Below are 15,362 nucleotides of genomic sequence, written 5' to 3'. Positions count from 1 at the left end.
CGCATGTGCAGATGCCGAAAATCGCGTGCATGATCCGGCCCACGGAGGGATCTCCACGGGACCAATCCAGCCCAGGCAAGATAAACCTTGCTGACCCTTTTGCATTGGTGGTTCAGTGGTAGAATTCTCACCTGCCAAATGGTTTCTCACTGCTTCACTCTCAGCACTGTAGACAGATTCCCCCATGTCTCCTCAGCTAGGGTTGCCGTATTCCCAAAAGTGAAAATCCAGACAACATAGCTGAGTTTTTTGGTGTGTGTGTGTGTGTGTTTTTGTAAAAGTTGTGCTCTCCCCCCCCCCAAAAAAAACCCCCACACATTTTGGGGCTTTTCTGGATTTTTAAAAGCTTTTTAAAAAATAAAATAAATCGCACTACTTGCCATACATTTCAGATTTTCCTGGACATTTTGCCAATTTAGTGAAAATCCGCCCAGATGCCATTTTCAAGTCCAATTCCCAGATGTATAGGGGAAAACCAGGACGTATGGCTTTACCTAAAGGTAAAGGGACCCCTGACCATTAGGTCTAGTTGTGACTGACTCTGGGGTTGCGGCGCTCATCTCGCTTTATTGGGTGAGGGAGCCGGCATACAGCTTCCGGGTCATGTGGCCAGCATGACTAAGCCGCTTCTGGCGAACCAGAGCAGCGCACGGAAATGCCGTTTACCTTCCCACCGGAGCTGTACCTATTTATCTACTTGCACTTTGACGTGCTTTTGAACTGCTAGGTTGGCAGGAGCAGGGACTCAGCAATGGGAGCTCATCCCGTTGCGGGGATTCGAACCGCCGACCTTCTGATTGGCAACTCCTAGGCTCTGTGGTTTTAACCCACAGCACTACCCGCATCCCATGGCAGCCCAATCTCAGCCTAAATCAAGCGATTCAGCTGCCATAGCAAGCGTTCTACCATGAAACCACTCTGCCTTCCTCTCAGGTCTTTTCGATCTTTCTCTTCTGGATGTCCACCAAGCACCAACCAACACGGACTGACTGACTGACTAGCAGCATCCAGCCATATATTTGCTTTTTCAGGCCAGGGCAGCCAATCACATAGTATAACCAAGAATTCTAGACCTGCAACTACCAATCAGAATGTGCACATGTTCTATCCTTTTGCATACTGAGAGTTCTACCTCCAACCGCTCCTCAGTTGTCAGTTAACATCCACCATGGCAGTTAAAGCAACTTTCACCTGACTGGACAGAAAACCTCACTGAACATTAAAACACAACAGAATGCATTGCACAATGCCCATTAAAGCACAATTTAAACAGACAGGATTCCTTCACAACTATACACACACTTTCGTAAAAGCAATCAGGGATTTAGGCAAGAGTACTATGAAATACTTATTTTTAAATGGCTCTTCAAATGGAAGGGAAATAATCTCAAATACATGGGGATTCCCCCTCACTAGTTACTTCTGAGCCAGTGTGGTGTGGTGGTTAAGAGTGGTGGACTCGTAATCTGGTGAATCGGGTTCGTGTCTCCGCTCCTCCACATGCAGCTGCTGGGTGACCTTGGGCCAGTCACACTTCTCTGAAGTCTCTCAGCCCTCACTCACCTCACAGAGTGTTTGTTGTGGGGGAAGAAGGGAAAAGAGATTTTTAGCCGCTTTGAGACTCCTTAAAAGGAGTGAAAGGCGGGATATCAAATCCAAACTACTACTACTACTACTACTACTACTACTACTACTCTTCTTCTTCTTCTTCTTCTTCTTCTTCTTCTTCTTCTTCTTCTTCTGTGACATGGTTAATAGAACATTGTTATTATGGTGTTTTTGTAAACCATTTTGAAACATTGCTGAAGGGCATATAAATCTTAAATAAAAGTGGATGTTTATAAAATGATACTGATACTGTAACTTTTAAACAAATGGCACATGCTGATTCTTAGGAGGAACATTCAGGAACTTAAAATGAATATATAACTCGACTAATGTATATAATTCATGGGATTCCAATTCATATTCTCCGATCAATTTTTTAAAATAGAATATATTTTTAGAAAAATTAATGTGGGTGCCTTTCAGGCAGATCACACACAGTCTAAACCAAATTTCAGGGAGAAAGAATGAGGTTATCTGATGTATGTCATCACAAATAATGTGTCTTAAAACACACGATTTACTGTAAGTGGAGGAGGGAGACCATCACAATCTGTATTAGGTTTACTGAAAGGACTATACACTGGCATCCACGTTTAGAAAGAAGTCAGATATTTTATCTCCTATAATACAGATTGCAAGAAATATGTAGAAACAAGTGGTGGTTATTCAAAAAGATACTAGGCTTTCTCCAATAATTTACATTTCTCAATGTAGCATAATCTGAGTGAAAAATGGGGGAGGGTATTTATTTGGAGTTGAAATCACTGTGAAAGGAAAAGTACATTGATAAAAACGACAATATGTACCGAGCCATTCCAACCAAATACTAAATATTACTTATTTAATTTATGAACTGCTTCCTATGAAGCATCCTGAAGCGATTTCACAGGACAGTATAAGCATATGTTAAAACAACTGCACCTATAACAACAATTTTCAAATCCAACACAGATAGCAGCTGGCATATCTGTCTGTATGGTGCCCATCCAGTTTGAACACTGTAATTCAGTCTAGCCACTTTGGGACAAACAAGGTTTCTGCATGAACCTGAGCCCTGGATTTGCAGCAATACGAGGAAGTGTTTTGTAAGGAGTAGTTTCGGGTGGGAATCCAAACTGGTCCCAGCCCCCACAACCTTTATAGTGGGTGCAGTGTCCTTTGTGACTGCCCCCCTAAACAAAGCTCTCCAAGGTGCAATTTGGGGGTTATAATACTGCTGAATTCTGCATGCCATCCACAGGGACAGCTCAGTCAGTAGAACATGAGGCTCTTAACCTCAGGGTCGTGGGTTCAAGCCCCACACTAGACAAAGAAATTCCTGCATTGCAAGGAGTTGGAATAGATGACCCTTGTGGTCCCTTCCAACTCTACAATTCTATGATTCTATGCTCCTCTCTTGGACCAACCTGCACAAGGCATGGACCTACATCACAGAGTTGCTGGACTACATCAACCGTCAGTACTACCACAAGACTACATTGCAGGGCTGTGGTAAGGTGGTTTCTTGCAGCTGGAATACCAGGCAGTGCCAAATTTATGTATAAGCTAACAGGCAATAGCTTAGGGCCCCACTCTCTCCCCCCCTCCAAAAAAAATTCACTACAGTGGTACCTTGATTTACAAACTTCTCAGGTTACAAACGCTTCAGGTTACAAACTCTGCTAACCTCGAGTTGAGAACTTTGCCCCAGGATGAGAATAGAAATTGTGTGCTGGCAGCCCAGCGGCAGCAAGAGGTCCCATTAGCGAAAGCACGCCTCTGGTTAAGAACAGTTTCCGGTTACAGTAGTACCTCAGGTTAAGAACTTAATTCGTTCTGGAGGTCCGTTCTTAACCTGAAGCACCACTTTAGCTAATGGGGCCTCCCTGGCGCATGATTTCAGTTCTCATCCTGAAGCAAAGTTCTTAACCCGAGGTAATATTTCTGGGTTACAGGAGTGTGTAACCTGAAGCGTATGTAACCTGAAGTGTATGTAACTCAAGGTACCACTGTATTAATAAACTTCTTAATTGTATTTCAGTTCAACCATTACTTGGATAAAATACATATTTTGTTATGTTCAAATGGCTTTAGATACCTATTAGGTCCATAAATTACCATATAGCATGTATTCAACAAAAAAAGCAACAATTTGTTGTTGCCAAATGACAGCTGGACATATAAAGGGCCCCATTCCATCAGTAGCGTAGGGCCTCATCAAACCTAAATCCGGCCCTGCTGCCAGGAATACCAACTTGGCCCCGCGATTGAGGGTGCTATGCAGCGTGCATGGCCTGGGGGTACAGAAATTTGTGGATGTCCAGCCCCTTAATGGGGAATTTTGTGGGCACTCAGGCACCCCAGGGAGTGGGCACCTAGGCGACTGCTTGCATCGGAATTCGGGTGGGCAGGGCTGCACTCCAGAGGTGGGAGGGATCCTGAGGGTCATCCATCCAACCCCCTGCAATGCAGGAATCTCAACAGGGGGTCTCCCACCCATTATTATATATACCGCCCTATACCCGGTATGTATTACAATTAAAAGTTATTATATACCATTAAATGGTATATAATAGAACCTTTTAATGAGGGTGAAAGAGGAGAGCACAAAATATGGTCTGAAGCTCAACATCAAGAAAATGAAGATCATAGCCACTGGGCCCATCACCTCCTGGCAAATAGAAGGGGAAGAAATGGAGGCAGTGAGAGATTTTACTTTCTTGGGCTCCATGATCACTGCAGATGGTGACAGAAGCCACAAAATTAAAAGACGCCTGCTTCTTGGGAGGAAAGCAATGACAAACCTAGACAATATCTTAAAAAGCAGAGACATCACCTTGCCAACAAAGGTCCGTATAGTTAAAGCTATGGCTTTCCCAGTAGTGATGTATGGAAGTCAGAGCTGGACCATAAAGAAGGCTGATTGCCGAAGAATTGATGCTTTTGAATTATGGTGCTGGAGGAGGCTCTTGAGAGTCCCATGGACTGCAAGAAGATCAAACCTATCCATCCTTAAGGAAATTAGCCCTGAGCGCTCACTGGAAGGACAGATCCTGAAGCTGAGGCTCCAATACTTTGGCCACCTCATGAGAAGAGAAGACTCCCTGGAAAAGACCCTGATGTTGGGAAGGATTGAGGGCACAAGGAGAAGGAGACGACAGAGGACGAGATGGTTGGACAGTGTTCTCGCAGCTACCAGCATGAGTTTGACCAAACTGCGGGAGACAGTGGAAGACAGAAGTGCCTGGCGTGCTGTGGTCCAGGGGGTCACGAAGAGTCGGACGCGACTAAAGGACTAAACAACAACAATATGAAACCCTGCAAGCCGTTTTATTGTCACGCCACTAGCAGACACATTGAGAAACAGCAAACAATGCTTTCCCTCGTAAAGGTTTCAAAAAACAGAAACTCCCATATCTTTGCTGCAACTTTTTTGGGGCGGGGACTGGACACCCAATACTTCCGCCGGGGGGCTCCGTTGAAAACGGCTTCTCGAGACGCGAACCAGGAAGCGCCTTCTTCAGGTCAACGGCGCGCGACTCTTCTTTTTTCGTACCTCTGCGGCTGCGATCTCCCGGGTGACGCGGACGCGGTGGAGGCAGTTGAGCGCGCATGCGCACTCCGCCTCTTGCCCTCCCTCACACCCCTCCGTTCGGCGGCCCCCTTTTAAACAACGCCATAGCGAAGGAGAAAGATGCAGGTGAGGCCCTGAGGGAGAGCGGCGGTTGGGTCGCGCGCGCGTGTAACGCTGTGCCTCAGGGGTGGGCCGTGAGGCCTATTATTAGGCAGAGCAGCCCTGCCGCCCGTGGGGGCCGCTTCTCGGGGCTTGGAGAGGCGTCGTCTTGGCCGCTCCCCTTCATGCCTTCCGCGGGGGGAAGCGCACCACAAATGTCCCCTTCAAGGACTTCTGGCGCTGTTCACTTTTTCTCCCGCGCTCTCTGTGCCTTCAAAAGGTGGCAAGCGATTATTCAACAGGTGAAGCATAGATGCGGCGCTATATACCTGTTTAAAAAGAAAATAAAAAGCACACAATATCCGACAGAGAAATGTGGCAGCTCTGGCAAGGACTAGGATCATCATTTGACTAGCATTCAGATCTTGTTCTGGAAAATCTTGCTAGTTTAGGGGAGAAATGCCTTTTGGGTACCTTTTGCTAGCTAGCTGGTTTTAATCTGTTCTGGCAGGAAAAGTCTGCTTTATTATAACTGACATAAATGTAGTCTTCTGCTACAAAAGTTCATGCTAGATTGAAGCTTCAATACTAGGGGTAAGCCACATTAACCTTAGTTGGACTTACTTTTTGAGTAGATCCCTGGAGGATTAAACCAAAATGAGTTTTATAGATTTCAGAGAGAGTGCTTAATTTCTAGAAAAAGTGATGCTGGGGCTGAAAGTACTTCTTTTCTCAAATTTTTTTGTTGATTTTGTCAACTAAAGTACTTCTGATCTTTCCCTTAATCCCATATGAGTGGGGAACTTTTAGTGAGGAAAACACTTTCCATTTGCTTGGGGTACTTTAATTTGCATCTTATGTTCTGGAGCTGAGCAAGAATAGTGAAAATCAAAATACATCTGACAATTGGCCCTGGGAGAAATTAAACCCTCCAAGACTTTTTTTTTTTTTTTTGCCATAGAAAGCAGTTATTCTTTTGGGTATCTAAACATCTAACAATCCTAAGAGGTCTTATTGAAGAGATGCATACGCAAAGCGACTTATTTTTCTTTATGTTGTCATATCATAAGGATATATGTAAGAGTGTGTGTATGTACTGCTTATAATAATTTGTTTGCTTCTCAGACAACTTTAAAGCATGTATATTTAAAAGGTTTACAAGATGTACCTTGAAAAGGAATTCCTTTGAGCCAATTGCTATTTAACTGCTTTTTCTCCAACTGGAGAATACACCTGAGAAATGTAGCATCAGAGGAGAATCAGAATACAGGCAGCAACCATTTTAGGCACATCCAATTGACGTGCAATCACTGATGTGTGGGTCCTTTTGGACCTGGAAAAAGGCAGAACAGTGGGACGGAACGGGACAGGGAGCATTTATATGTGCTCTACGGACATAAATGGGGGCCAGGAATAGAACCCCAGCGTGACATTATCACCGCCTATATATATGAGACTTGCAGAACATACCAGTTACCATTAGTCCTCTTCACAGATCTTGCTGCAAAGTGTATATGGATTCTGTGTTTCCTCTTCACTGGTATTTTTTTCCATTTCCATTAAGGATTTTGGAGCAAGAACTGCAGGAAGCTGTTCTTTTGAAATTAGTGCTAGGGATTCCAGTAAGGGTTGCTTCAGTTACTGAAAATTTGTTGCATGGCATATGCTTGCACTCTCAGGCCTCTCTGTACTCAGGTCTGTTCTTATTTTTATAACAAACACTCCCAGAGAACTGTTCCTCAGTAATCTTCAATATGAAATATGTCTTTCAGCTTCTACCCATTTTGCCTGCTGTCTCTGTCTTCTGCTGCAATAGATATTTGGGCGGGGAATAGTAGAACTGAAATTAAGGAAGATGCAATAAAGCCAGAAGACATGCCTTGAGTTTTCTTCCTATGGTGCTTCATTCTCTCCTTTGATACAGTCTTCCTGTGCTATTTACTGCCCAGTATATTGTTTTCCATTATACTGGAGGAAACCCTCAGAGTGTAAAGCATGCATTTCTACATGCACTATTACTACTGCATGCGGTCCTCCCACCCTTTAGTTAAGTGACATTTATACTGGATAAATTAAAGCAGGTTTCCCCAAATATTTTGGACTATAAATCCCATCATCCCAACCACCATGACCAAATGCCAGGGTTGATGAAAACAGTAGTCCAAAACATCTAGAAGGCGTCAGGCTGGGGATGTCTGCTCTAAAGCAGGTGTAGGGAACATTTAGCCCTCCAGATTTTGTTGAACCACAATTCCCATCAGCCCCAGCAAGCATAGCCAAAGGCCAGGGATGCTGATCAGAGTTGTAGCTCAGCAACACCTGAAGAGCCAAAGGTTCCATACAGCTGCTGTAAAACTTCAGTTCCACAGCTGTCACCTGTTTGGGGGATTATGCAGTTTTGCCTGTTTGTCTCCAAAATTTAGCAGAAGGTACTTAGAACAGATTCTGTCTGTATGCCTTTATAAAAATATATTTCTTGGTTTTTCTAGCATTGCAGAAAGTTGGTAATTTCCACCCCTGAATTAGGTATGCCTTGTAAATGAAAAAAGAAAAATGGAAAACATTTAATGATTGTGCATCTTTAATTGTCAATTTCTTTCCATAGCGAGTATTTACCCTGTTTGAAAGGGATGCGCCTAGTTCACCTGTGCAATTTGCTTGGCAAAAAACTGTAGGAAACTACATTGCTGTTGCAGGGTAAGATAATAAAGATTTCTTTATTGTATATGTTAATTAACTAAACAGATGGATCAGATTTTGTCATAGGAAGCAGCTTACAGACTTTAATAATATTTACAGATGTATGAAAGATGACCACCATAATGATTATTCCTCTTCTGGTTTTTTGTTTTTTTTTTAGACACAATCACACTGTAAAAATTTTCGATCGCCATGGTCAAAAGAAAAATGAAATTATTTTACCAGGGTAAGTCTTGTACAATTTTGTGAAAGCAAAATATTACTTTTAGGCAAATTCAACATTAGATTATCTGATTTGTTTGGCATAAATGCCTTCAAAAATGGTGGGGGAGAGGGTTATGAAATTGGATGAGATTAGACTGCACTTTATTTTAGGAGAACAGAATAATAGGGAATGGATATCTCCTTCAAGGAGCTAGTCAGGCTTGCATTTCCACTCAGTTTCATATTTTTGAACCAAATATTCGAACATCCGGTTAATACTTTCTGTGTTTCCTTAGCAACTGCATTGCTATGGACTGGGATCAAGATGGTGATACCTTAGCAATAATTGCTGATAAGGCCATTTGCATTTATCTGTGGGATGCCAACACAAACAAAATCAGCCTGATAGACACTGGCATGAGGTAAGCAAAAAGTCTGTTTTAAGAAAAAGTATATTTCCAGGCCAGTTTATACATTTAGTATACTTGCAACCTAAAACTTACAGGGAACCAGGCAGAGGGCCTTCTCGGTAGTGGCGCCCTCCCTGTGGAACGCCCTCCCACCAGATGTCAAAGAGAACAACAACTACCAGACTTTTAGAAGACATCTGAAGGCAGCCCTGTTTAGGGATGCTTTTAATGTTTGATGTATCACAGTATTTTAATATTCTTTTGGAAGCCACCCAGAGTGGCTGGGGAGGCCCAGCCAGATCGGCGGGGTATTATTATTAATTATTATTATTATTATTATTATTATTATTATTATTATTATTAATAATACAGGGAATAGGTTGAGTTGTTTAAATGGGAGAAGTTTTCAGTTGTAGTTTTATGAATGAATTTTTCTTGCTGGTAGCACAGATTCTGTAGGATTGCCATATTTTGTTTCCTTCTAAAGTTGTTGAGAGCTTTTTGGAGGGGTGGGGGGAATCCAAAAGTTGAGCTTTTTTTCCCCACCAGAAAAAAGGGATTTTTTAATTGACTTGCCTAAGATCCAGGACAAAGTGCCACCTTTTGGAAATTTTCCCCAGATGTGTATTCTGCTTTTGAAATCCCAGTAATGTCCAGGAGAATCTGGACATATGACAGCCCTAGGTTCTGTATCTGTACCACCAAGCTGAATGGTGCAAGAAGTGCACAGACCTAATTTCCTCATCTTATGAAATTTTCCCCAGAAGAAACCTTTTTAGAATATGGAGCATTGATCAGTCAGTTCTGACTGGTACTTTCAGCTTGTTCTTTGTTGTTACTTACCGTATTTTTCGCTCTATAGGACGCACTTTTCCCCCTCCAAAAATGAAGGGGAAATGTGTGTGTGTCCTATGGAGCGAAAGCAACCTTACGCTGAAGCCTGGAGAGCGAGAGGGGTCGGTGCGCACCAACCCCTCTCACTCTCCAGGCTTCAGGAAGCTATCCGCAAGCCTTCGGAGCGCGGCGGTAGTGCGCTGTGTTTGAAAATGGAAGCATTCACTTCTGCATTTTCGGTGTTTGGCTTCCGCAACGTTCGGCTGCAAAAACGTGTGAAAACCGAGGTTTGATTGTATTGAAAGCCTATTTCCTTTTTTTATTACAGGGAACCAATGTCTTTCTTACGTTGGTCGAAAGCCGAACCCTTACTTGCTGCTGGAACAGCTAAGGGAAATGTACTAATATACAACCGCCAAACTTCTCGCAAGATTCCTATCCTTGGTCAGTACCATTATAAAATTAGTGAACTTCCATGTGGGGAGAGAACAGAAATTTGCTCGCTGTATTAAAATCTAGTTAATATCTCTCTAGTGTAAGTATTTCACCATGTGTAATTGTAGATGAGGAAACTGTGATCTACCAGATGGTGTTGAACTTCAGTATCCATCAGGCCCAGCCAGCATGGCCAAAGGTCAAGGATGATGGGATTTGTAGTCCAACAATATTAGGAGGGCCACAGGTTCCTACGCTATTTGTCTGTTTTCTTTTAATAATTCACAGTTTTCCAGCTTAAAATGATAATTGTATTATTGGATATGCCTACTTGAATCACATACTTAGCGTCCATGCATTGTCCAATATCTTTAGGGAGCAAAATGTGATTTTTCTATGTGCATTTGTTTTACCAGGTAAGCACACCAAACGGATTACATGTGGTTGTTGGAGCGGTGGGAAATTCATAGCATTAGGCGGTGAGGACAAAATGGTAACAATTAGCAACCACGAAGGAGATACAATCAGAGTGGTAATAAACCTACATTGTTGTTATGCACAAGATTGTAACAGTTATATGAAAAAATGCCTTCGCCCCCATTTGCTCTATGTGTGAATGTTAATGTGAGAGAGAAAGCAGACGAGAATTGGTTAAAATGCCTGTTTGAGCCAGTTGAAATTTCACATTTGAATTACAGGCTCAGGAAAGGAAAAAGAACAAAAACTATTTAGTGTTGTGTGTGAAAATATCCTGGGTTAATGTTCAAGAATCTGTGTAGTTTAAACATTAGTTGCAGCTTTGCTTTTTATTGGACCAACTTCTATTAGTGAGTGCCCAATCTTTAAAAACAACAACTGTAAGATGCTTGAAAGGTCATCCATTATAACCAACACCAGTTATTTTTGTGAAAGACGTAGATTTTTGTCCTTGTTTTTTCTCCTTGTCTTTCCTTGCCTCTTTCTCCCAGAGGGCAGTGAAGGGGCTAATTAACTGATAATGGGGATCTCCATATATAGAGATAGGCACTATCTAAGTCCTAGGATACAGTCTGCTAAGCATATTGTTGTATCATTTTGGTTTTATGCTTATTTTGTACAATATGTTATTTTGTTAGCCGCTTTGAGTTCCTCAATGGGAAAAAGAAGCAGGATCTAAACTTTGTAACTACAGGAGAAACTAATGTCAGAAATGGTGTAGCTGTTTGTGGTGGTGATCTAAGAATTAAACTATTGTGCCCAGCTGGCTGGGATCAGCGATTTTCCATGAAGGCATTGTTTAAAATCTCAGGCCACATGTAATTCTTTCTTCCTTGACAGAGCCTTAAGGCAAGCAAATGAAAGACTTTATAAGGTGGAATGGAGAAAATATGACAGTTGTGTCCAAACATTGCATTATTGTAGAGAACAGGAAGCACAGCCAGTTTGTGCATCTAGTTCCTCCACACAAAGTTAGTGTCCAAAGCTGCTTTTGGAATTGAGGTTGATAGCTGTTAATATTACTGTATTAACACCTGAAAAATCATTGCATTGTTTTGTGGTTTTCCTGTCAATGGCCTAGTTTGCTCTTAGCACTAAATCATGATTTATTAAACTTAGCACTATGTGTGAACCCAGCCCAGTGACTTAACTGTGGTACATTTACTGCCAACAAGCCATTATCTGAACCTATAGGCTTTTGTTTTTGCTTTACTTTACAAACCTTGCTTTGTTTTAACTAATGGCTTTGTGTTGCATGGGAACTCAGCACCCTTCCTTAACCAGGCACTCGCCAAACTATAAAGGCATGAGGGAAGAGTGGCTGGAAAACAAACATTGGAGGGGGAAAGCCATAGTTTGCTTATCATTTGTGGGACAACTTGTGGTTAACTTGTGATTAACTTGTGATTTATTAACAAACCATGGTGTAGTGTTATGGGTATACCAGGCCAGTGTAACTGTTTCAAAAAATAAAAATTACTTATTCTATTAACCTTGGAACCTTATTCTTGCAGACAACAGTGAGAGGAGAACCCAGTGATATGGAGTTTATAGTAATGAAAACTGATGATAGAACAGGAGGAAATGAGACCACAGTAAGTATTTAACAACACAGCAAGTATATATTGCTTGAAACCAAAGGGGCTTTGCAAAGAAAGCAATAAGGGAAAGTTATAACACAAGAAAATAAAATACAAATTTTGTTTGTCATAAGAATTCCAAAATTAGATTGTAGCTCTGAGACGTTAGTGTCATTTTTATCATAAGAGCTTTATCATGTTACTTGACAAGGCACAGTAAAAGATTTAAGATAGGTGTCTTTGATTTTCTTAGCAGCTGATGCTTACAAAGGCTGTCTTAGAAATAAGTAATCATGTCAGGAGAATAATTTCTAATCCTCTTAAGGAACACTACCATTGCATTATTACCGTAAGATGCGTAAGATGATTCTGGTTTTGTTCAATATATTATTTTCCTCTCTCTCTCTTTTTTCCAGGTATGCATTGTCGTTGCTCAGAAAACCCTGTATATTTATAATTTCAGAGATCCAGAGAACCCAATTGAACTGGCGTTTCAGCCACGCTACGGGAACATTGTCTCTTATAAATGGTAAAGCTATTCACCAAACTAGTAATATCCCATGAAAGAGAGTGCTCTAGCATTATAGACATTTCCAGATGGGTAGCTGACAAACTGTATTAATCTATTGAAGCAAAAACTGCAGAGAGTATTATTATGCCATAACCTTCCACACACATTGTCAACTTCAGCAGTGCACAAAAGCTTCTGCCATAATAAATTGCTTTTATAAATGTTTTGTGCTAGGGTGGGTTTTGTGCTCTTACTTTAGTCAGGGAAGTCTGAATACTTTATAGCAGGGTGGAGAAGCTTTGTCTGTCTGGATGTTGCTAGACTGCAACTTCTATCATCCCTGAGATGATTGCTCATGTTGGCTGAGGCTGATGGCAGCTGAACAGCTGGAGGGCAACAGATTCTAAATCCCTGCTTTTGTAGACTAAAAAGTCAGTGTTCTTGAAAAGAGACGCAAATGCAATTGTTCCAGTGTTTCCTAGTAGTTTAATTTTGAAATAGAATTTGGTTTTCTGTGAACAATCCCATTCCCCACCCTCCCCAGCCAGCTGACAATTCTGAGATTGTGTCTTCAACTTTTCTTTCTTTCTGTAGCCATGTTGCTTGAACGGGTTTTGATCATATTGTTGAAATCTTTACAGGTATGGTGATAATTACATCATGATAGGGTTCTCGCTTGGCTGTTTTGTGGTGATTTCTACACACGTTCGAGAGATTGGCCATGAGATCTTTCAGGCATATGATCATAAAGATAACCTGACTAGCATTGCAATATCACAGTCACTAAACAAAGTTGCATCATGTGGAGATAACTGGTGAGTCATCATGATTTCATATGAAGCCCTTAAAATACAAGCTATCACAAAGAAAGTGCTAATATTGACTCTGAAAATGCTGTCCTAGAACAGTTTGAGGTCATGTTAAGACATTAATACCCTGATCAAGAGATCTGTTTGGTTTCTGACAGAAGCTGTTATCTTTCATGTGCCGATATGCTATCTTATTCCAAGGGAGAAAGCAATACTGTACCAGCTGTAACTTTTATACCATCTTCAAGGGCAGTCCCACATAGAGCATACTACAGTAGTCTCATTGAGATGTTATCAGAGTATGTAGTGCCATAGCTAAGCTATCCTGATCCAAGAACACTGAAGATGACGAGCCAGCTTGAACTGGGTATAGGTACTTCATGCCACAGAGCCACCTTTGCTTTTAGTGACAATGACTCCAAGAGTACCCCAGGCTACAAATCAGCTCCTTCGGGTGTGGGTGGGGTTCAACTCCATCTAGATCAGGTTGTCTGTCCAAGTCCCAGACCCAGGAAGTACTCAGCAACAGTACCTTCATCTTATTATGTTGTAAGTTAACACTGAAGGAAGTGATTTTCTTTCTATTATAGCATCAAGATTCATGACTTGTCAGATTTGAATGAAATGTATGCAATAATAAACTTGGAGGATGAAAATAAAGGTATGACCACTTTTAGATTTACCTGATTGCTTGCCAAATCATATAAGACAGATTCTTAATTTGCATTAGCAATTTGCTTGTATAAAGAAATGTGATGCAGTAACTACAGTTTGTGGATTGGACCAACCAGACTTGGGTTCCAACTCTCACTCAGCTGAGCTTTGCTATTAATAACCTTAACGTGACCTGTGACTTTCTTAAGACAATCCTTCAAACCGTACTGTGAAGTATTTGAAACCAACAGTGACAAGCCTTGGATTAGAAATTTCTGCTTCCGGTTAGCTGCAAACCACAGTTTGCTGTTTGAATGTGCCAAACCATGGTTTACTCAATAACTTGCCCACTGGGAAGGGAGAGCTTTTTATCTCTTCCCCATGTGTGTGAAAGGAAGGTGGGAAGCAGCACTGAAGCCCAGTTCTTGCAGCTTTCTCTCAGACTAGCCTTCCTCATAGGGTTGTGGAAAGGATAAAATATGATAACACCATATAAGCTGCCCTTGGATTCTTGAAGGAAGGGCAGAGCAGAAGTGCAATTCATTGCTAATGTGCCCATTGTAGCTTACATAATTCCCCAAAGACTTGGGGACAAGGGCTAGCAACTTAAAAATGGAATTAGAAATAAAGGTATATATTGTTGTGTATGACATTGTGCTAATCTCACACAGGTAGGTTACTCTTTAAGACACAGAAAATGCTTTTTAGTGACGAAGGTATTGCTTCTTGGATTTCTAAGATAGAATACTGTTGTTGTTTTTACAAAACCTCGTTGATATTTTAGGTCTAGATCAGTTGTCATGGACAGACGATGGACAATTGCTGGCAGTGTCTACGAAGAAAGGGACTATCCATGTCTTCTTGACAAAACTTCCCATTCTTGGAGACTCATACAGCACACGGATCGCGTACCTCACCTCACTTCTTGAAGTGACAGTTGCCAACCACATTGAAAGTGTATAGTACTTCATTCATTTTAAAGTTTAGTTAGGTGTAACATTTTGTTTTATGGTAAGCAGTTCTCAGCAAAAGTGGTATGGTCTGTCTTGGCAGGAGCTACCAATTACAGTTTCTGTGGAAGTTGAGCCCAACTTTGTGGCTATTGGCCATTATCACTTGGCTGTTGGCATGAATAATCGGGCATGGTTTTATGTTCTGGGAGAGAGCAGTAAGTATATCTCTAGTTCCATTATTCCACCCTGAAGTAGTGTAGCACTGTTGTATTTTATTGAATTACTGGTTATTCTATAATATGTTAGTAAGTTTATTGCTTCAAATTGTACCCTTAGTGTCACAACAGCTAATTATACCTCTTGTAAGATGTTACAGGACACACAATTTAGATCATGTAAAAATAATATGAAACAATTATTATTGGGATTATGAAAGAAAGATGGAGCTTTTTGTCTTCATGTGGGCCACATAGCCCTGGCAGTCACAATCTGATTGCATTGTTCCAAATATTTGAAGTATTTTAAGTGGCCAAGG

The 15,362-nt window shown here is 41.4% G+C and overlaps 1 protein-coding gene and 1 long non-coding RNA gene across 5 annotated transcripts in view; both read left to right on the top strand.

Moving 5' to 3' along the window:
* LOC310686438 overlaps window positions 1-15,362 on the top strand; it is a 425,293-nt gene that overhangs the window by 230,282 nt on the left and 179,649 nt on the right. The window lies entirely within an intron of this gene.
* WDR19 (WD repeat domain 19) overlaps window positions 5,147-15,362 on the top strand; it is a 37,978-nt gene continuing 27,762 nt past the window's right edge. The window contains exons 1-12 of one of the 4 annotated variants that reach the window (XM_083459745.1): window positions 5,147-5,287; window positions 7,866-7,957; window positions 8,121-8,186; window positions 8,461-8,586; window positions 9,737-9,852; window positions 10,260-10,375; window positions 11,835-11,915; window positions 12,317-12,429; window positions 13,053-13,226; window positions 13,811-13,881; window positions 14,659-14,831; window positions 14,928-15,042. In XM_083459745.1, coding sequence (XP_083315871.1) covers window positions 5,282-5,287; window positions 7,866-7,957; window positions 8,121-8,186; window positions 8,461-8,586; window positions 9,737-9,852; window positions 10,260-10,375; window positions 11,835-11,915; window positions 12,317-12,429; window positions 13,053-13,226; window positions 13,811-13,881; window positions 14,659-14,831; window positions 14,928-15,042 — 1,249 coding nt within the window. In that variant the 5' untranslated portion in view covers window positions 5,147-5,281. The other 3 variants (XM_083459744.1, XM_083459747.1, XM_083459746.1) reach the window with 3 other exon arrangements.

The sequence above is a fragment of the Podarcis liolepis genome (assembly GCF_965112155.1).
Source record: "Podarcis liolepis genome assembly, chromosome: 9".
In the NCBI taxonomy this organism is placed as follows: domain Eukaryota; kingdom Metazoa; phylum Chordata; class Lepidosauria; order Squamata; family Lacertidae; genus Podarcis; species Podarcis liolepis.
The sequence above is the reverse complement of the archived record's forward strand: the minus strand, read 5'-3'. Positions and strand labels throughout refer to the sequence as shown.